The sequence below is a fragment of the Chinchilla lanigera genome, unplaced genomic scaffold (assembly GCF_000276665.1).
Source record: "Chinchilla lanigera isolate Chin_1 unplaced genomic scaffold, ChiLan1.0 scaffold00093, whole genome shotgun sequence".
In the NCBI taxonomy this organism is placed as follows: domain Eukaryota; kingdom Metazoa; phylum Chordata; class Mammalia; order Rodentia; family Chinchillidae; genus Chinchilla; species Chinchilla lanigera.
The window spans coordinates 2,827,394-2,847,457 of record NW_004955494.1 but is presented as its reverse complement, the minus strand read 5'-3'; the positions used below and the strand labels follow the sequence as shown (position 1 = coordinate 2,847,457).

The 20,064-nt window shown below is 52.7% G+C and overlaps 1 protein-coding gene across 1 annotated transcript in view; it reads right to left on the bottom strand.

The window, feature by feature from the left end:
* Positions 1–15,648: 15,648 nt before the first annotated feature.
* Positions 15,649–20,064, bottom strand: part of Dennd2a (DENN/MADD domain containing 2A) — a gene marked incomplete in the record, with an annotated part of 63,713 nt that continues 59,297 nt past the window's right edge. The window contains 4 exon segments of the mRNA XM_013505021.1: positions 15,649–16,827; positions 17,170–17,256; positions 18,131–18,382; positions 18,818–18,935. Of these exon segments, the coding sequence (XP_013360475.1) occupies positions 16,796–16,827; positions 17,170–17,256; positions 18,131–18,382; positions 18,818–18,935 (489 nt within the window).

The window sequence follows — 20,064 nt, the reverse complement described above, 5'->3', positions numbered from 1 at the left end:
CGCTGCCGCTCCTGATGTTGTGGCTGTTGTTCCGGGAGCCGCAGCCTCCGCCATTACTGTTTATCCCACACGGCAGTGGCCCCGGAACTTCCGGGATCACATAGTTCCGGTCCGGCTGCGGGGAGACGGCTGCCAGGGGAGGGGAAGGGAGGGAAGGAGGCCGCGGCGCCGGCCCGCTCCGCGTCACTCCGCGTCGCGTCCGCCTGCGCCGCGGACACCGGAACGCCGGCCCGCAGCGTGCTCGGCCGCGCCCCGCCCCCTGACGCCGCTGATTGGTACTCGTGTCGCGGCGAGGGGCGGGGCTACGCGGGGCGGGTCCTGGCGACCTCGCCCCCTTAAGGGCTGCCGGTGCAGGTCGGGATGGGGTGCCCGGGTTTGGAAGAATAAGGTCCCGAATCCCCGTTTGCCCAAGTACCGAGAACAGCATAGGCTAATTAACACCCATCCGCTCTGAGCGTGTTTGTTCAGTCTCCAGTGCGGATTACCTGATAGGGCTTGTTAGTTATCAGGCTTAAAATACAGGTGTCAAGCACCCACCACCTGCCTCGGCAACATTACCCGAAAAGCTTTTTTTTTTTTTTGCTTTTTTTCCGGTACCGGGAATGGAACTCACGACCTTGTGTTTGCCAAGCAGGCGCTGTGCCCCTGAGCTAAACCCCCAGCCCCCGCGAAAAACTAAGAGTCGAGCGTGGTGGCACACGTTTAGTAGAAAGATTGCACGTTCGAGTCCAGCCTGGGTAACTTAGTGACTTAGTCACAAAATAAAGGATAAGGCGGGCTTGATTAATAGCGAATGCCTGTAGTCCCAGCTCTCGGGAGACAGTGGGAGGAGGATTGGCGAGAGAGTTCAAGGACAGGCTGAACTATACAGCAGGATACAGCTTAGTGCTAACGTCCTGGGTTCAAAACCCAATTTGGGGCCGGGATGGTGGTGCACGCCTGTAATCCCAGCATTCTGGAGGCTGAAGCAGGAGGGTCACAGTTCAAGGCCAGCCTGCACCACATAGTAAAACCTTGCTTCAAACAAACAAACAAACAAACTGGTATTGGGTAGAAAAAGTCCCTGGAGATGGAGATCTATGCAAGGCCCTGGGTTCAATCCCCAGCACCACCAAAAACACAAAACACTTCTGCCGCCTGTTCAAAGTTGGACTGCTGCTGCCCCTGTAAATGCCTTTGTAGCCAAGGACTCATATTTAAAAACAATTTACAGAATTCTCACTTTAACCTTGAAAATTCCCCTTGCCTCATCCTCCTTCAAAATACATCATTTGTTGATGCCCAATTCCCCTGCAATGTCCATCCCCAAACGAAGTGATTAATCTTTGGAGAATATTTGTTCTCAGATTATAGATTATATCAAAGTGTGACACCTGTTTAGTGCCTGATACTGTTGCAGGCAGCTGAATTAGAAACATTATAGGCAGTGAGAAAGGGCGAGGCCTTCGACGGAGCCAGTATGGAAGACGGGATACCTTGCAAATGGAGAGACGGGCGCTTCCGCTGTGGGCCAGACCTCAAGACAAAAGATGAAACAGATGCACCCCCATACCTCCCTAGGGATGGATTCGGGGATTGATATTCTAAATAGGTATCAGTCACCTTGAAAAAGCCAGGAAGAGTCACTACCCCAGTCCTCTATGGGAAAAGCCCCTGTTCTGTATTCATGCCGGCTTGCTGCGTGATCCGCTTCCCCATTTGATCCTGACTTAATCAATTTTATCTAAACAATTGTAGTCTTGTAATCTTACTGGCTGATCATAGTTTTGTCCCACCTCATGGCCACCGTGCAATTTCCCATTTTTTCCAGCCTTGGATGCACGGTTTTGCTCTATAAAAATCCCTAGAAAAGGCAGGGTCCTTGGTAACCCACTCGGGTCCCGTTCTGTCTGTCTCTTGGACAGAAGCTTTTTTTCCTCAATAAATATATTCTCCTAGTGAGGCGTGGTGGCGCACGCCTGTAATCAGCACTAGGGAGGCTGAAGCAGGAGGATCGTTGCGAGTTCGACACCAGCCTGGGATACAAAGTGAGCTCAAGGCCAGCCTGAAGTGCAGAGCGAGACCCTCTCTCAAAGAGACAAAAAAACAAAAACAACAAAAAATAAGTATACTCTGTTCTAAATTCATTCTTTGAGGGGCTGGGGATTTAGCTCAGCACAGCGCCTGCCTGGCAAGCGCAAGGTAGTGAGTTCAATTCCCAGTACCGGAAAACAAACAAACAAACAAACAAACAACAACAAAAAAAATTCATTCTTTGATTTTAGAGAACACGAACTCGTACCAGACATCTAGCAGGTTGAGAGTTTCTTTCCCTACATTAATACTGGTACATATGTTATAAAGGAGAAGGTATGACTCCCAACCTGCTAGATGTCAGATACACCAGGTTTGGGTCCCCTGAAATCAAAGAATGAATTCCAAAAGACAAAGGAGGTTGAGATTTAGGACAAAGGAGGAAAGGTTTACTGGGGAACAGGAATGGCTCCTGAGCGACAGAAGAGGTTCCAGGCCCTTTGTCAGGGGTCACTTATACAGGGGTAATTAAATTATATTCGTAATTTAAAGTCACAACACGGGTCTAGCAGGTTGAGAGTGGGTCAAACTGCCGTTAGCACAAAAGCTATAGACAGCTAAATTAGGTAGAAATCTTCTAGGCAGTCACACAGGACTGGGCCCTCAAAGTCAGTGCAGAAGAGGAGATACAATGCAACTTTGGGGAAGAAAGACATTCCCCTGAGGGCCAGACCTCAAGACAAAAGATGAAACAAATGCACCACAGACTTCCTAAGGATAAACATCAGGGATTGGTATTGATATTCTAAATAGGTATCAATCACCTTGAGAAAGCCAGGAAGAGCCACTGACCCCAACCCCCTACAGGAAGAGAGCCCCTGTTCCATTTCATCCCTGCCTGCTGTGTGACTAGCTTCCCCATTGGATACTGATTTAATGAATATTACCTGAGCAATTATACTCGTCATCTTATTGGTTGACCATAGTTTGGTCCCATCTCGTGATTTCCCATTTTTCCCCACCTTGGACTGCCTCAACTCGTTTTGCTCTATTAAAATCCCTAGAAGGGGCCAGGCGTGGTAGTGCACGCCTGTAATCCCAGCACTTGGGAGGCTGAGGCAGGAGGATCATCGTGAGTTCCAAGACCAGCCAGGGCTATAAAGTGAGCTCACGGCCAGCCTGAACTGCATAGTGAGACCCTGTCTCAAAAAGACAAAATAAATAAATAAATAAATATATCCCTAGAAGGGCCGGGGATATAGCTCAGCTGCACAAGTGCCTGTCTGGCAAGCCCAAGGTACTGAGTTCGATTCTTGGTACCAAAAAAGTCCCTAGAAAAGGCAGGGTCCTTTGCAACCCGCTCAGGACCTTCCATCTCACTAAGAAGCTTTCTTTTCCCAATAAATATATTCTGCTGTTAGCCGCTATTGTTCCTAAAAGTCATTCTTCAATTTTAGAGAACATGAACTCGTACCGGACATCTAGCAGGCGTGGCGTTCCTTTCTCCTACGTCAAAGTACAGCCACTGAGCTAACGTTTGGCCCGATGGGAAAGTGGGTCACATAGCAAGTGTACTTGGAAAGAAGAAAGGCATTTTAGGGAAGGGATGCTCTGGTCATCCACTGGGTGACTAATGTATATCTGGACTTTCCTGGACCAGGTTATACCCATTATAGTATAATTCCAAATTACTGCTTCTCCTTAGGAGAGACATGTAGGCTTGGTCATTGCACATTTATCCTGAGGCCTGGTCTTCAAATATGCCCCCCACAGCAATACTGATGTCTTTATTTATTCTTCTGACTTCCTGGAGATCCAGTCTCTCCCTAACTATACATTAATTTCTATCTCATTTAGCTGCCTATAATACACCACAAAGTTTTGGGGTTTTCTTGTTTTTTTGTTTGTTTGTCTTTTTGAGACAGGGTCTCACTACGCAGTTCAGGCTGGCCTTGAGCTCACGTTGTAGCCCAGGCTGGTCTCGAACTCGCAACGATCTTCTTCCCTCAGCCTCCCAAGTGCGGGGATTCCAGGTGTGCGCTAACACACTTGGCTCACTGCTCCAGTTTAAAGACTTAACCTTTTTTAATGTTTTCCTTTCCCCTCTGGGCCAGCCAACATCCTCTCCACCGCTGAAACCTTTCTTAAGCCCAGAACACTGCCATACCTCGCTGCCCCATTCGGGACCATGTTCTCATCGCTGCTGCTGCTGCTGCTGCTCCTGCGGCGGCGGTGGCGGTGGCGGTGCCCAGGAGACCACGGAGCTCTCAGGGTCTCACTGGCCTTTTGCTTCCTCCCAGGCTGTTCAGGAGCAGCTTCCTTTCTCCCCTTTAACTGCTTGCCAGCTTCACCGTCAGAATCACTGTCAGAAGAGCTGGAAGGAAGAAATCCCTTAGTGTTAGGCATTGTGACTCCTCTCAGGTCCACAGCCTACTGCTGCTCTGGTCTTCCACACTGCTGTTTAAATAAGGGGGGAAGCTGGGTGTGGTGGCACACGCCTGTAATCCCAGCACTCAGGAGGCTGAGGCAGGAGGATCGTGGAGAGTTCGAGGCCAGCCTGGGATACAAAGTGAGCTCAAGGCCAGCCTGAACTGCATAGGAAGAGCCTGTCTCAAAAAGACAAAGAAAAAAAAAAAAGGGGAGAGAAGTTGGGCGTGGTGGCACATGCCTGGAATCCCACCACTTGGGAGGCTGAGGCAGGATGAATACCGAGATTTCAAGGCCAGCTTGAACTATATAGTGAGATACTGTCTCAGAAAGACAGAAAGTAGCCGGGCATGGTGGCGCACGCCTGTAATCCCAGCACTCGGGAGGCTGAGGCAGGAGGATCATTGTGAGTTGAGACCAGCCTGGGCTACAAAGTGAGCTCAAGGCCAGCCTGAACTGCGTAGCAAGACCTTGTGTCAAAAAAAAAAGAAAGAAAGAAAGGGAATGTAGCTGTGTGAAGGCCATAGGTTCAATCCCCAGGGCCACACTCAAGGGAGGGGATAGGGAGAGGTGAGAAGTATGGGGGGGGGGTTGGCTGTGGCAGCTCAGGCCTACAAACTACTTGGAAGGCAGAGAACTGGGAGTGTCCCTGGGAAGCCCGGTCCTGACCTGGGGAGAAACTGACCTTTGAACCTCCTTGGTCCTTTTGTGCCCTTGATGAATGAATCCAGCCTTGGAAAGTTGTTTCCTGTGCATGACACATCACAATGCCTTTAATGTCTCCTCTCCCTCCCCTCCCTCCTCCCACCTCTCATCTGTCCTCTTCCCGTTTGGATTATCGATTTTTTTTTTGAGACAGGGTCTTGCTATGTAGTTCAGGCTGGCCTTGAACTCACTGTGGAGCTGACCAGGCTGACCTCGAACTCTCAGCGATCCTCCTCCTCCTGCCTCTGCCCTCCCCGCCACCCCAATCCCACCCCCGTGCTGGGATTACAGGCAGGCACCACCATGCCTGGCTGGAAAATAAAAAATTTAAAATGATTTTCACAGAAACTGCAGCTTCTGGACACAAACCCGTTCAAAAGTTCCTAAAGTCTTAGGGGCTGGGGATTTAAAGGGGCTGGGGATTTAGCTCAGTGGCAAAGCGCCTGCCTGGCAAGCGCAAGGTCATGAGTTCAGTTCCCGGTACCGGAGAAAAACAAAAACAAGCAAACAAAAAAAAAGTTCCTTAAGTCTTTAAAATACTGCACCCCAAGCCTGGGCCCCTCCTTCCCATCTGTACCTGAACCCCAGCCACTCCCTTTGTCCTATGACTGGTCCTTTGCACCTGTGAATAGACAGTCCTTTCAAGGGCCTTTCTCTCGTCACAGTGGGGTCCCTCGCTTAGGACCCGGCGTCTCCCTTCCCCTCTGAAAGTGCTGTGGCCTTTCATCTGTAAATTAAACCCCTTTCTGCTTGTCTACAAGGTTCTCAGATGCCACCCCCAACCCCCATAACTATACCAGGCAGGCTGAGGCCATGAGTGGCTCCTCCCCTCTGCAGGGCCCACACTTTTAATCATTGGCCTAAGGAATCTCGTTAAGCTTTTTCACCGGCTCATCTTGAAAATCAACTTTTGAGCCTTGTGTGGTGGCGCACGCCTGTAATCCCAGCACTCAGGGGGCTGAGGCAGGAGGATCAGTGTGAGTTTGAGACCAGCCTGAGCTACAAAGTGAATTTAAGGGCTGGGGATTTAGCTCAGTGGCACAGCACCTGCCTGGCAAGTGTGAGGTCGTGAGTTCGATTCCTGGTACAGGGAAAAAAAAAAAAAATGAATTTAAGGTCAGTCTGAACTGCATAGCGAGACCCTGTCTCAAAAAAAAAAAAAAAAAAAATGTTGGGCATATAACTCAATGGCTTAAGCGCCTGCCTGGCAAGCGCAGGGTCATGAGTTCAATCCCCAGTACCGCAAAAAAAAAAGTCAAAACTTTTGGTGAGGAAGCCAGGAAACCTACAGCCCATCCTGTGGGTGGAATAAATCAAGATTGCCTCAGCTTGGCTTTGGGGACCTTCTTGGACCCTGGTCGGTGATGGGTGGGTGCTGATATCAGGCTCTTCCCTAAAAGAAACTGTAATTTGAAACGGGAGACATAGAGAGGACACAATCGCATTGAAGGGCACAAAGGAAAGTGTGAAATTTATGGGAGGCAGATCTGTTTGCACTATGCTACAGTTTTTGTTTGTTTTGTTTTTGTTTTTTTGAGACAAGGTCTCGCTATGCAGCCTAGGCTGGCCTTGAGCTCACTTTGTAGCCCAGGCTGGCCTCGAACTCATAACGTTCCTCCTGCCTCAGGCTCCCGAGTGCTGGGATTACAGGCGTGCACCACCATGCCTGGTTTGCTACAGGAATTTTGAAAACTAGGAGTGGTGGTGAACGCCCTGTAATCGTAGCACCTGGGGGTGGGGAGGCCGAGGCAGGAGGATCAAGTTCAAAGCCGCCCTAGCTACCTAGTAAGGCCAAGACCATCCTGAACTGCAGAGTGAGAGCCTGTCTCAAAAAAAAAAAAAGAAAAAGCCCTGCTTGACTCAGCCCACTAGAAGCAGAGACAACAGCGGGTCCCTCAGCCGTGAGGGTTCCAGAGCTGTGACACCACAGCCCTCCAGCACATCCTCGGAGCTGGCCTCCTACCTCGGGAGGCCCATCTGACTGTGCGTGGCCCTGTCCCCTCTTGGGCCTACTTTGCTCGCTTCGCTCTTTTATGGGCAGCCTAAGGGCCCTTCCCGTTCTCTAGGTGATTTTGTTTTATTTCGTCTCAGTGCTGAGGATCGGGTCCAAGGCCTTCGCACAGATGTACATCCTAGGCCATTGGCTACTTTTTTGAGAGATGGTTTTGCTAAATTGCCCAGACTGCACTTCAACCTATGCTCCTCCTACCTCAGCCTCCCAAGTGCTGGAATTAGAGGCGTGTATCCCCACTCCTGGTTCCACCTGGCTCTTTTTCTCATGGACAACCACTGTATCCAGGCAGAGACCGTTTGTTTACACTCAAATAATGTCCATGTCATCCCTCTTCCTCTTTCAAATCAACCTTTCCCGACCCTCCCTAAGGTAACAGCCTCCGATAAGAAAAAACCTCCCTGGAAGAGGAAGGAGAGACGGGAGGAAATGAACTGAGGCTGGAGGTCCAGAAGAAAGACTGCTTCACATTCTGGAATTTACACTTAAGGCTTAAATTCCATCTGGACCCCCAGGCACTGCCCTGGCCTGCTCAAAACACAACCATGCTAGCAGCCTCAGGAGCTTCTCTTAGTCTATGGCAAATGTAAGCTCTGAGACCTAACCCTTTGTTGTTGTTGAGACAGGGTCTTACTATATAGTGTAGGTTGGCCTTTAACTCACTGATCCTCCTGCCTGAGCCTCTGGAGTCCAGGGATTATAGGTGTGTACCACAACACCTGGCTCTTTTTTTGTTGTTTTGTCTTTTTTTTTTTTTTTGGTGGCACTGGGAATTGAACTCAGGACCTTGTGCTTAGCCAGGCAGGCGCTTATCCCACTGAGCTATATCCCCAGCCCCTGTTTTGTCTTTTTTGAGACAGGGTCTCACTATGCAGCCCAGGCTGTCCTTGAGCTCACTATGTAGCCCAGGCTGGTCTCGAACTCACAACGATCCTCCTGCCTCAGCCTCCAGAGTGCTGGGATAACAGGCGTGTGCCACCACTCCCAGCTCTTTTCGTTTTTTGTTTTTTTTTTTTTTTTCTGAGACAGGGTCTTGCTCTGTATTTCAGGCTGGCCTCAAGCTCACTACATGGCCCAGCCTGGCCTCGTGCAGACCTCATGGCCTCCAGTTCCCACGCCCTTACCCTCTGTGGCCTTTTTGCATTCTGTTCCAACACCAGATGTCATCTGCAGTGCTGACAGCTGCTCCTTTGCAGACCACAGCTGTTCAGCCTTCGTCCACAACAGCTGTTTTCTTTTTTTTGAGAACCAAGCTCAAGACCACTCGGCGGTAGAACATGAATGCAGCCCTGGGTTTTATCCCCCCACTGAAGAAAAAAAGGCTAAAAGACAAAGTGTATGTTTCATAATTTTACCACAAATTTTAAAAATGTGTGCTGTTAGCCGGGCATGGTGGCACATAGCTGTAATCCCAGCACTCAAGAGGCTGAGGCAGGAGGACTGTGGTAAGTTTGAAGTAAGCCTGGGTTACATTGCAAGACCCTGTCTCCAAAAAAACAAAAACAAAACAAAACAAAAAAACAAAAACAAAACACTGACTAGATCTGGCTTTTTTTTCCTTTCTCTTTTAGCCAAAGAAAAGGGATGTAGCTCAGCGACACAGTGCTTATTTGGCAAGCACAGGTCCTGAGTGCGATTTTCGGTACAAAAAAGGGGGGGGATTTGGGCTTGAAGCCAGGATTCACTGGGAGGGTGTGGCTGGGACACTAGGGAGGCGAACTGAAAACACGGGTTATCTTGGTGAGTGTCGCTGTGCAGACTCATCCTGCACCGACCCTGTGTGTGGTGATAAGAGTGCCTCTCGCTCTGGGCCCAGAAACGCTGACCCATCCTGTCCTGTCCCGGGCCGGGGCCTGGCCGGCGGGATGAGGAGCAAGCGGAACCGTAAGCTCAGTTCTCCTCAGTCCTTTCTCTTGATCCGCCTCATCCGAGCGGCGCACCAGGGAGACGGTCCCAAACCTTCCTGCTGAATCGAGGACCCAGATTGACACAGTCTGTACACACACACACACACACACACACACACACACACAATGCGCGAGAGATGAAAAAGCCCCTCCCATGTTCTGTGCCCAGCCCAGCAGGTTGGCATCTCAGGGCCAACTGCTGAGGGCCTGGCCCACATCGTGATGTCACCACCTGCTGCAACCCCCACACCCAACGGGGGCGAGGTGGGGGGCACCAGGCATGGTGCATCCGGCCCAGCTCTTCCCCGGTGACCCTGCAGCGGGGCGGGACCCCCTCCTGACCGCTGCTCCCCATCTGTCACACGGGAGCCTCGGCTGACCGACAGCCGTAACCCCCAAAGCCTGGTCCAGGACTGGCTCCCGGGGCAGCTGGGCCCTTCCCACTGAGGGGAGGCAGAGGAGGGCGAGACCAAGAGGCCGACACCCACGAGCTCCTGTTCCTGGTACTGCTGTCTCCAGTGGCCAACGTAGCCTCCTCCACTGCCTTATCTATTCCAGGTGCTCCTTAAGCTCTGCCTATGTTGTTGTAAATGAGGCTTGCTATGTTGTTCAGGCTGGCCTCAAACTCACAGGGATCCTCCTGCCTCAGCCTCTGGGGTGCTGGGATTACAGGTGTGCACCACCACACCAGGGCCAATGCCTGTTTACATAAAGAGAGAGAGCCCAGGAATTTGGGATATAAAAGACCCCTTTCCCTTATCCTCGGGCCTGCTGTCCCTCCGCAGAGCAGACTTCTTTCACCTTTTTTCTGTGTCTTGTTCAGTTCTGTGCTCGGGACCCCAGGTACCCCAGAGAAGCACAAAGGACCCTCTGTCCCCTAAGATTTTCATCAGCAGCTTCTCTGGGCTACATGCACCAGCGACTCTGCCTCTCTCTCTCAGTACTGGAGATTAAACCCAGGGCCTCTGCACCTTGAGCTACATCCCCATCCCAGCCCCCTTTGAGGCAGGGTCTCACTAGGTCTTGAAGTTGTCCATATTAAGCTTGAATTCGCAGTCCTCCTGCCTCAGCCTCCCAGAGTTCTGGGATGACAGCAGGATGACAACGGCCCCCAGACCTGGCCTTTATATCTCCCTCATTACCTTAAGACTCTAGGAGCCGGGCTGGTGGCACACGCCTGTAATCCCAGCACTCGGGAGGCTGAGGCAGGAGGATCGTTGCGAGTTCGAGACCAGCCTGGCCTACAAAGTGAGCTCACGGTCAGCCTGAACTGCATAGCGAGACTCTGTCTCAAAAAGACACACACACACACACACACACAGACTCTGGGACCAATCTCTGCTAAGCTCTGCAAAGACAGGCATGCTAAGGGGCCAGGAAGTTTTAGTCTCAGGAGGTTTCCTAGCCTGTTTACCTTCAGGGCGAGATCACTGAGACAGGCATAGGTAAGGCAGGTTTGGGGGTGTGTGGGGACATCTTGGCAGCTCTGACAGTGCCCACTTCCAGCACCCCCCATCATTCTCGGAGTCTCCAGCCACCATCTAGAGGTCCCTGGATTCCAGGAAGGGGAGAGCTGAAGCTGGCCCGAAGCATGATGGGAAGAGATAGCAATGACGGCTTTCTCTCTGGGCCTCACAGGGCCCGCCCTGAGACAGTGATCAACCAGACCCGGACATGCCCAGGGCCACCCAGCTGCCAGCTACACAAACCCCAGTGATGCAGTCCCTCAGCCGCTCAGTTGCTAGAAAACCCCAAATAGCTGCCAGTTCCTTAAAGACGGGTCCTGAACCTCTTTATCTGTCCCCGGGGCATGGTTCTGCTGATTATTTTTTGTTGTGTTGGTTTTTTTGAGACAGGGTCTCTAGGTGGTTCAGGTTGGCCCTGAACTCATTATGTAGCCCAGGCTTGGCCTTAGACTCTTGAAATTCTCCTGCCTCAGCCTCCTGAGTGCAGGGATTACAGGTGTGTGACACCACACCCAGTTTTTAAATATTTTTAAAACTCATTTCAAATCTAATACTCCAGTACCTTAGGAATGTAGTTTTAAAAGAGGTTCTTTTATCTCTTATTCTCTATTATTAGTTTCATAGATTAAAATGGTCAAATTTTCAGAGGGAAAGAGTGCTGTTTTTTTCTTTCAGTGTTAGGGCTTGAACCTTGGGTCTTCCCACTGAGCACATTTTTAATTTTGGTATTTTGAGATAGGATCTTGATAAGTTACTAAATTGCCCCAGCTGGGCTAGAACTTGGCAATCCTCCTGCCTCTGCTTCCTAGAGTGCTGGGATTACAAGCCTAGCTGGCAGAGTCCATTTTGAACTTCCCTCAGCCCCAGCACCCTCTGCGGGCCCCTGCTCAGAGGTAATGAGGGTGTGGGTGGCCTGGCCTCACTCCCAAGCTGTGCCTTGCTGGGGACTTGAGGCTGGCGCCCTGAGGGGGGCTCGAGGGGGCGTGGTCACCGCCGGCAGGGAGAGGAAAGAGGGTCCCGGGGAACCGCCGGGGCTGACCCTGCGGTACCGCTGGCTGGGTGGCCACCTCAACCCTTTGACACCTAACCTGGGCTGGCGGAGAGGGCGGATGACCCGTGCGGGAGGCTGGGCAGTGCACTTAGCTGCGGGCGCTCTCTGGTGAGGCTGCGTGGATGTGGGCGGGGTCGGTTGCAGGCGCCGCCTCTCGGGCTGGGCGCCCTGCAGACCGGTTGCGCTTTGGTCTGGTGCTGGGGAAGCTGGCACGAGGCCTCTGTGAACTGCAGCCAGAGCGCTGGCACGGCACCCGCCTGGGGCAGGGTCGGGGCCGCACGGTCACCAGGTGAGCCAGGGAGCCAGGCAGGTGCCCGCGCCACCGCCACTCACCATCTGTGCCGGCCTCAGCCCCTCCAGCCGGTGGCCACGAAGCTCAGCGCAGTCTGCGCGGCCCTGGGTGCCTCCTGGCCCCTTTTAGGGTAAGGGAAAGGTTCTGGAATTCGAGGAGTGCCCATGGTGGATGCACCGACCTGTTCGCTTCCAGACGGTTCGTTTTAGCCCTGTGAAGTGGCGCTGGGCTGTGATCCCCGCGCTCGGGAGGCTGAGACAGGAGGTTTTCGAGTTTGAGGCGATCGCAACCGCATGATGGCCCTTGGGCCTTGGTAAGCTTTTGGCCGACTTTGTCCTTGGGGAGCAGTGTGGCCCTGGGCACTGCACACTGCCGACAGGGTCCTGGATGAAGTCTGCGTGTGGCGCAGTGGCAGAGCTCTTGCCCAGGGTGTGCCAGCCTGGTCCCTGAGATGCAGGGGACAGCTGTCACAGGGGAGCCAGGCCACCTCCGTGATTGAGCGCTGGACTGGCTGCAGGGCACACAGGGTCTCTGTGAAGCCTCGGTCTCGGGACAGACTTGTCTTTTGTGCAGTATGGTGGGAATTGTTTGTTTATTCATCAAATGCTGTTGCCAGGTTCAGGTTTTAGGTTCCAAATTGAGCAGCAAACTTGATTTTTTTGAGATGGTCTCACTATGTTCAAGCTGGTCTTGAACTCACAATGATCCTCCTGCTTCAGCCTCCGAGTACTGGAATTACAGGCGGTTACAGGAGTGCCACCATATGTACGGTGTTGGTGGTACAGTGGTGAGCACAGCTGCCTTCCAGGAGTGCCACCACGCCCCACCTTGATGCCTTTCTGAAGTTTACTGGGCAATGAATACATTAACATAAATTAGCATAGCGGTGTGCAAAAAGAAACAATAGCAGCTGTTAGTGGGAATTCAATCTACTATATTTGTTTGTTTGTTTATTTGTTTTGAGACAAGGTCCCTGTGTAGTTCAGGCTGGGCTTGAACTCATTACATGGCCCAGGCTGGCCTGGGACTCATCCTCCTTCCTCAGCCTCCCTAGTGCTGGGATTATAGGCATGCGCCACCACATTCAGCTTTTACTATTTTTTTGGTACCAGGAATTGCACTCATGACTTCATGCTTGCCAGGCAGGTGCTGTGCCACTGAGCCATATCCCTGGCCCCACACTCATCTTTTAAATGTTTTCTTTTTGTACTGGGAATTGATCTCAGGACCTCGAGCTTGCCAGGCAGGCACTGTGCCATTAAGCTATATCCCCAACCCCTTAAATGTTCTTAATAGAAAATGTATGCTATCTTCCCCACACCCCATACTGGGGATGGAACCCAGGGCCTTCACACTGAGCTTTATCCCCAGACCTCTTACAATTGGTATTTTAAGACATTAAGTCGCCAAAATGCCCAGGTTGGGCTTGAACCTGTGATCTTCCTGCCTCAGCCTCCCGGAATTAGAGGCCTTGGCTCCTAGAGGAATCTGTAGGAGGTGAGACCCAAAGCCGAGGGTGGGGATGCACCCTAGCACACGCAGGCTTTCTGGAAACTTGCTTTGTGCTGGGTTTTGTATACTAACTGCCGTTTATTTCCTTGATCTCACTCCGTACCAGTCCAGCCGCGTTGTTTTGAACCAAATGGCATTCCTGGGCCAGGGGTGGAGAGCAGGCACAGTGCTCGCCTAGCACAAGTGAGGCCCGGCGCTCCACCCCTGCACAGCAAAAAAGGGACAGGCAATCAACCCCAAACCCTAAACCCAAAAGCCCCGCCCTCCTCCAGGCCCCTCCCACTGCTACAGGCAGCTGATAGGCAGTCAGATTTAGTCAATTTTACCTGAACAATTTTTATTGGCTGACCACAGTTTTGTCCCACTTCATGTCCCACCTTGTGATTTCCCATTTTTCCCCCACCTTGGACCCACCCCACCTTGTGATTTTGCTTCATAAAAGTCCTTGGAAAAGACAGGTTCCCGGCAACCCAGTTGGGCCCCCTCTATCCCTCTCTCGGACAGATGCTTTCTTTCCCTCAATAAATTCTGCTCTTAGCCGGGCATGGTGGCACAGGACTGTAATCCTAGCACTCTGTAATCCTAGCACTCGGAAGGCTGAGGCAGGAGGATCGTTTTGAGTTAAGAGACCAGCCTGGGCTACAAAAGTGAGCTCAAGGCCAGCCTGAACTGCAGAGTGAGACCCTGTCTCAAAAAGACCAAAAAAAAAAAAAAAAAAAAAATCTGCTCTTAACCTACGTTGTTCCTAAAATTCATTCATTGATTTTAGAGAACATGAACTCATCCCAGATATCGTTCAGGTTGGGAGTTTCTTCCCCCTACATCACCACCAACCTGCCCAGCTGTGAGCAGGAGTCACTGCTCTCCTTCTCCTTCTCGCAGGTCTGTACTGGGGACTGAACCTGGGCTCTGAGCTGAGCTGCATCTCCAGCCCTGTCTTTTGAGACAGTGTCTCACTAAGTTGCCCCAGCTGGGTTTGAATCTGCCATCCTCCTGCCTCAGCCTCCCAGACTGCTGGGATTACAGTGATCGCCACCAGGCCCGGCTGCTAGTCTCCTTCGATCCCTCTCTCCAGGCCCCTCACCTAGTTTATCCCTTTGCATGGGGGACAGCTGGCTACACTGGAGGGAGAGTGGGAAGGAGAAGGACATTTGGAAAGGGGCACAGCAGGGCTGTCCGGGGTTCCCCGTCCTCCTGTTTCTGGATTTGGTTACACAGTGGTGGTCTCTTGGGAACTCAGTGGGGCTGATACACATGATCCATGCTCGTACTTTTCTGTATGTATATTTTACTTCAAGCAAAAATATAGATCAGGAGGCTGAGGCAGGAGAATCTGAAGTTCAAGGCCAAACTGGGCAACTTAGACCCTAACTCAAAATTAAAAATGCACTGGGATGTAGCTCCATGATAGAGAACTTATCTAGCAATGTTTAAAGCCCTGGGTTCAATCCCTAGTACTGCCAAAAAAAGAAAAAAAAAAAAAATCAGTGAGATAATTTTTTTTTAGTGAGATAGGATCTCACTATATAGTTCAGGCTGGCCTTGTAACAATACTGCCTCAGCCTCCCTAGTGGTGGGATTTTATTGGTGTGCTACCATGCCCAGCAAGATTACATTTTTTTTTTTAATTTTTTGGTTTTTTTTCTGGTACCAGGAATCAAACTCACGACCTCACGCTTGCCACGCAGGTGCTGTGCTGCTGAGCTAAATCCCCAGCCCCAAGATTACCTTTAATATATCCCTAAACAGAAGATACACAATCATTGAATGTTGATAAAGATGCATATTTATTCATGTAGAAGTCTTAAGTAAACAACGTAACAAGAAATAAGTTAGAAAAGAAAAGCATATTCCAAAATATTAAGAGTGGTTATTTCTGGACAATATAAAAATATACAGAATCGCCATTAATAAAATAAATGTGGGGAACTTGTTAGACATGAACTCCTGCGCCCCACACTCAAAGATTCTCATCCAGGCTCCCCCGGCCCCTGCCACACAGCTCCCTGGGCTAATGTTTTGCATGATTTTTTTTTTTTTTTTTTTTTTTTTTTTTGAGACAGGGTTTCACTATGCAGCTGAGGCTAGCCTTGAACTCACTTTGTAGCCCAGGCAGGCCTCAAACTCACAGTGATCCTCCTGCCTCAGCCTCCCGAGTGCTGGGATTACAGGCATGCACCACCACACCCGGCTCTCTCTTGTTGTTTTGAGACAGGGTCTCTCAATGTAGTTCAGCCTGGCCTCGAACTTACGATGTAGCCCAGGCTGGCTTTGAACTCTCAGCAACCCTCCTGCCTCAGCTTGCTGGATTACAGGCATGCACCACTATGCCTGGCCTTCCTCCCGTAATCTTTATGCACAGCCTGCTTCCCACCTTCGGGGGAGTCCTTGTGAACACGACATAAACTCTGGATCTTCTCTGGAAAAAAAATGGGCACCCCAGATCCTGGCTGTAGTTCTGGGCTGGTGGTCCCAATTCCCTGACAGGTCCGGGCCTCTGCAGTGCAGAAAGGCCCCCGGGTCACTGCTGAGGACAATCTCACACCCATGCTGCCAACTTCCGGGTGGCACTCCATGGGGACCCGGGGGGGGGGGGTGTCCCGACGCTGGCCCCGGGCTGCCCTGAGGGCCCATCCTGCTGCTCCCGCTGTCCCCGTGGCGCCTGTCAGCCTGTGGCCCTGGTTCCTGCTACCCAGAGTCCCTGCATCTCCCCAGGCCAGCCCCACTTTGCTGGGACCACAGCTCTCTTGCGTCCTTTGTCTGTACGCTAATGCGGTCAGCATGATGGCTAAGGCTCCCGGGGGGCTCCAGCCAGTGTCACAAGCTCTTCCCGTGGGTGTCCTTGAGTCCCAGGCTGTGCGCTGGTAGATGCTTCTATGGCTTCCAGAAGACAAAGCCACCTTTGTCTGGTCCATGAGACACAGGCATCCATGGCCTCGGCCACTAGGTGGCGTCACCGGCCCGGCGGGAGGAGCGAAAGGCTCCTCCACACCCAAGGCTGTGCCAGGGTACCGGCCCTTGCTCTGTCCCCACCAGCTCCGCCTACCCGTCCTGAGCAGGACCTCCTCCTGTTCTCACTTCTCCTGCTGCTGGGTCGGGGTGCAGACGGCGGCCCAGCGCCAGATGAAGCACTGAGCTTGGCCCCAGCTTAAGAAGAGGAAAAGCCACTTTTTTAACATCTCAGATTAAAAATCCCCAAACCCCCAAACCAACCATGGGAATAATGTGTTGCCTGTTGGTGGCGGCTCCAGGCAGCGCGCGGGCTGTCACAGGCTGAGCTCTCGGCTGGGGCCATCCTGGTCTCTGTCCCCACCCTGGGACACCCCAGGGCCCAGCCGCTCACAGACGCTCCCAGGAGCCGCTGCAACCCGCCGTCACTAGGCGGGAGCTTGCCCTTGAGGCAGAGCCAGGCTATTTCTTGTGGAGAAACTTCATTTTGTTGCCTAAGAAAGAAAATAAGAACATTTAATGGCGCAGGGAAAGACTGGTGAATTAACTGTTGCCCCTTTCTTTTCCGAGATGGGGTCTCACTACTGTATATAGGTCAGGCTGGCCTTGGACTTACTCTGAAGCCCGAAAGGGCCTTGAACCTGTGGTGATCTTCCCGCCTCAGCCTCCCAAGTGTTGGGATTACAGGTTGGGGACAAATCGGCACAGGACATACAAATGCCATTTCACCTGCCCCGTGGGGATGGCAGAGCCCCACACTGTTTCCAGCGCTGGCTCTGTGAGGGAACTGCCCAAGTCCCTCACAGAGATGCGTGGGACGGAGGCAGCGGCCTTACCCAGTCCCTTCAGGAAACGGTTGACGCCGCTGTGCTCCCCGCTGGGCAGTGTTTCCAGGTACTCCTGGGCGCGGACCTCAAACAGCCCTGGTGAAAGAGACCCGGCAGGGTCACCTCTCTCTCTGTGCGCCCGCACTGGGAGACGCTGCCCCTTGCACGCCTCTGGGTTGCCTTCTACCTGCCCAGGCGCAGGCAGCAGCTGACCGCGGGTGCCGGGAGCCGCAGAGTCGGCTGGGCACGCAGCCCCGTCACCGGTGAGCACGCACCTCCCAGGGGTCTACACTGCACCAGGCACACGGTTTCCAGGATGAGCCCGCCCCCACCCCAAGCTCAGGAAGCTCAGGCCCTTCTGTGGCCTCTCCCAGGGGTAGGACGGGTCTTTGGTTCCTGCTAAGCCTCTGTCTCCCGCCTCCTTCAGCACACAGGGACAGACACTGACTGAGGGACGGCGGTATTGGGGACTGAACTGGGGACCTCTGCACTGAGCTGCACCTCCGGGCTTCTTAAAGTTTTCAATTTTATTTACTGATCTGGGTTTTTTTTTTTTTTTGAGACAGGGCCTTGCTGTGTAGTTCAGGCTGCCTTTGAACTCACTATGTAGCTCAGGTTGGCCTTGTATTCACAGAGATCTTCTTGCCTCAGCCTCCCAAGTGCTGGGCTTCCAGGCCTGCACCACCATGCCAGGCTGCCTTATTTTTATTTTGAAACAGGGCCCCACCAAATTGCTAACCTACCCAAAATGAGCTCAAACTTGCTATCCTCCTGCCTCAGCCTCCGGAGTGCTAGGATTGTAAGCGTGAGCCACACCTGGCTGTTCTGGAGGGTTCTGCAAGGTAACAGGTAACACCTGGAGGGGCCCCAGTGGACAGGGGAGCGGGGAGGGGTGGGGCAGGGTGGGTGGGTGGTGCTGGGCTCCTGCGCGCCCCACAGCCTCGCCCCACAGCCTCGGGAAGGCACTGACCCCTGGCGTCCTGCCGGCACAGCTCGCGCTCCTGCATGAAGCCCCGGAAGGTCTGCGTCTCCATGAAGACCTCGAGGAAGCGGCGCAGGCTCTTGGAGGACACGGCCTTGCGGAAGGCCTCGCGCTGCAGGGCCCGCTCCTCGCGCTCGCCTGCGCTCGGCGTCAGGAACAGCGGGTAGTGGCCCACGACTTCCACAAAGAAGCGCACAAAGGCCTCGGACACCACCTCGCTCAGGGGGCTGCACGCGGGGCCTGGGGGGAGGGGTCCGGGGTGTGAGGGTCTGGGACAGCCAGGCAGGGGCCACAGCCGTGGCGACACCCGCCCCATCCAGGAGAAAAGTCACCTTAGGTCATTCAGCCACTTCTGCTCTGCCTTCCTTACTGTTTTTTGAGACAAGGTCTTGCTACGTAGCCCATGCTGGCCTTGAACTCACTGTGGCCTCAAACTCGTGGGGATCCTCCTGCCTCAGCTGCTAAGTGCTGGGATTACAGGTGTGAGCCATCAAGCTCGGCCCAGGCCACTTCTCTGCCTCCTCTGCAGACCTTGCAGGGCTACCTTGAGGGCAGTGGGGAGCTGGCCCCACAATTCAAGTCTTGCATGAAATCGGGGGCGAGCGGAGTGGCGGCCTCCCTTCCTGTCTCTTCCCCTTTCTCCCGACGGTCCGAGCACAGCAGGGGCAGGCTTACCATGCTCACAGTCCGGAGACCCTCCGTCCTGGTCACAAGCCAGTTCATTCCTTTGCTCCAGAATGTGCTCCAGGGCCACCTGCAGCTTCCGGGGCAAAATGGAGTCCTCATCCTCCATCTGTGGAGTAGAGACACAGGGTAGGCTGCTCAGTGCCCAGATTATTATTGTTATTATTATTATTATTATTGAGACAGGGTTCAGGCTAGGCTTGACCTCACTAGGTAGCCCAGGCTGTCCTCGAATGCATGGGGATCCTCCTGCCTCAGCCTCCCCAGTACGGGGATGACAAGCGTGCACCACCATGCCCAGGTTTCTCCATGTGTGCAGGAGGCTACCCTGTCATTCCCCTCACTGGGAAGGAGCAATGACTTGCGGGCCCAGGGCAAGTGCTTGGCACAAGGTGGACAGGTGTGTTTGCTCAGGCTCTGGGCCCACAGCAGGCCGCAGGGCCTCTGGCAGGGACAGGAGCTAATGAGGAAAGTGGCGTCTACACTGCTCGGCTCTTAGCCTGCAGCAACTTTAGTGCACTGCTGTCAGAGCCGGCCAGCCCCTCCGGGATTAACCCCTTTTCCCTTCTCCTGGTTCTGCGGTACCAGGGACTGGCCTTCACACTGTTACGTCCCCGGATCTTCTTTTCAATCTGGGGACAGGCTCTTGCTAAGTCAGTACGTCGCCCAGGCTGGGCTTGAACTCTCAAATCCTCCTGCTCAGCCTCCAGTGTAGTTATTCTCTGCAAGATCTCACAGCAGCCAGAGCTCTCAGACAAATGATAAAAAACGCATGTGTGCTATTTCTCTGGTAATGAAAGTAATCCGTGATCATTTCAGGCACACAGTACATGAAACAAAACATGAAAATCACTAAAAATTTGTCTCCCTGCTTGCTTCTCTAAGGCACCAGCATTAATGTTTAGGGGTTTTTTTGAGGCAGGGTCTCGCTATGTAGCTCAGGCTGGCCTTGAACTCACTGTGTAGCCCAGGCTGGCCTCATAGGGATCCTCCTGCCTCAGCCTCCTGAGTGTTAGGATTACGGCGTGCACCATCATTCCTGGCTTCTCTTTCTTTAAGATATGGTATTGGGTACTGGGGCTACCTCAGTGATACAGTTTGCCAAAAAGTGCATGGCCCTGGGTTAGCTCTTGAGCACTACGAAAGCAAACAGGCCTTCACGCATGTAATTTTGTGTTCTGGTTCGAATTCTTAGAAAATCCTTTCCTGCCAGCACAGAGGAGCTCGATCCTTGGCCA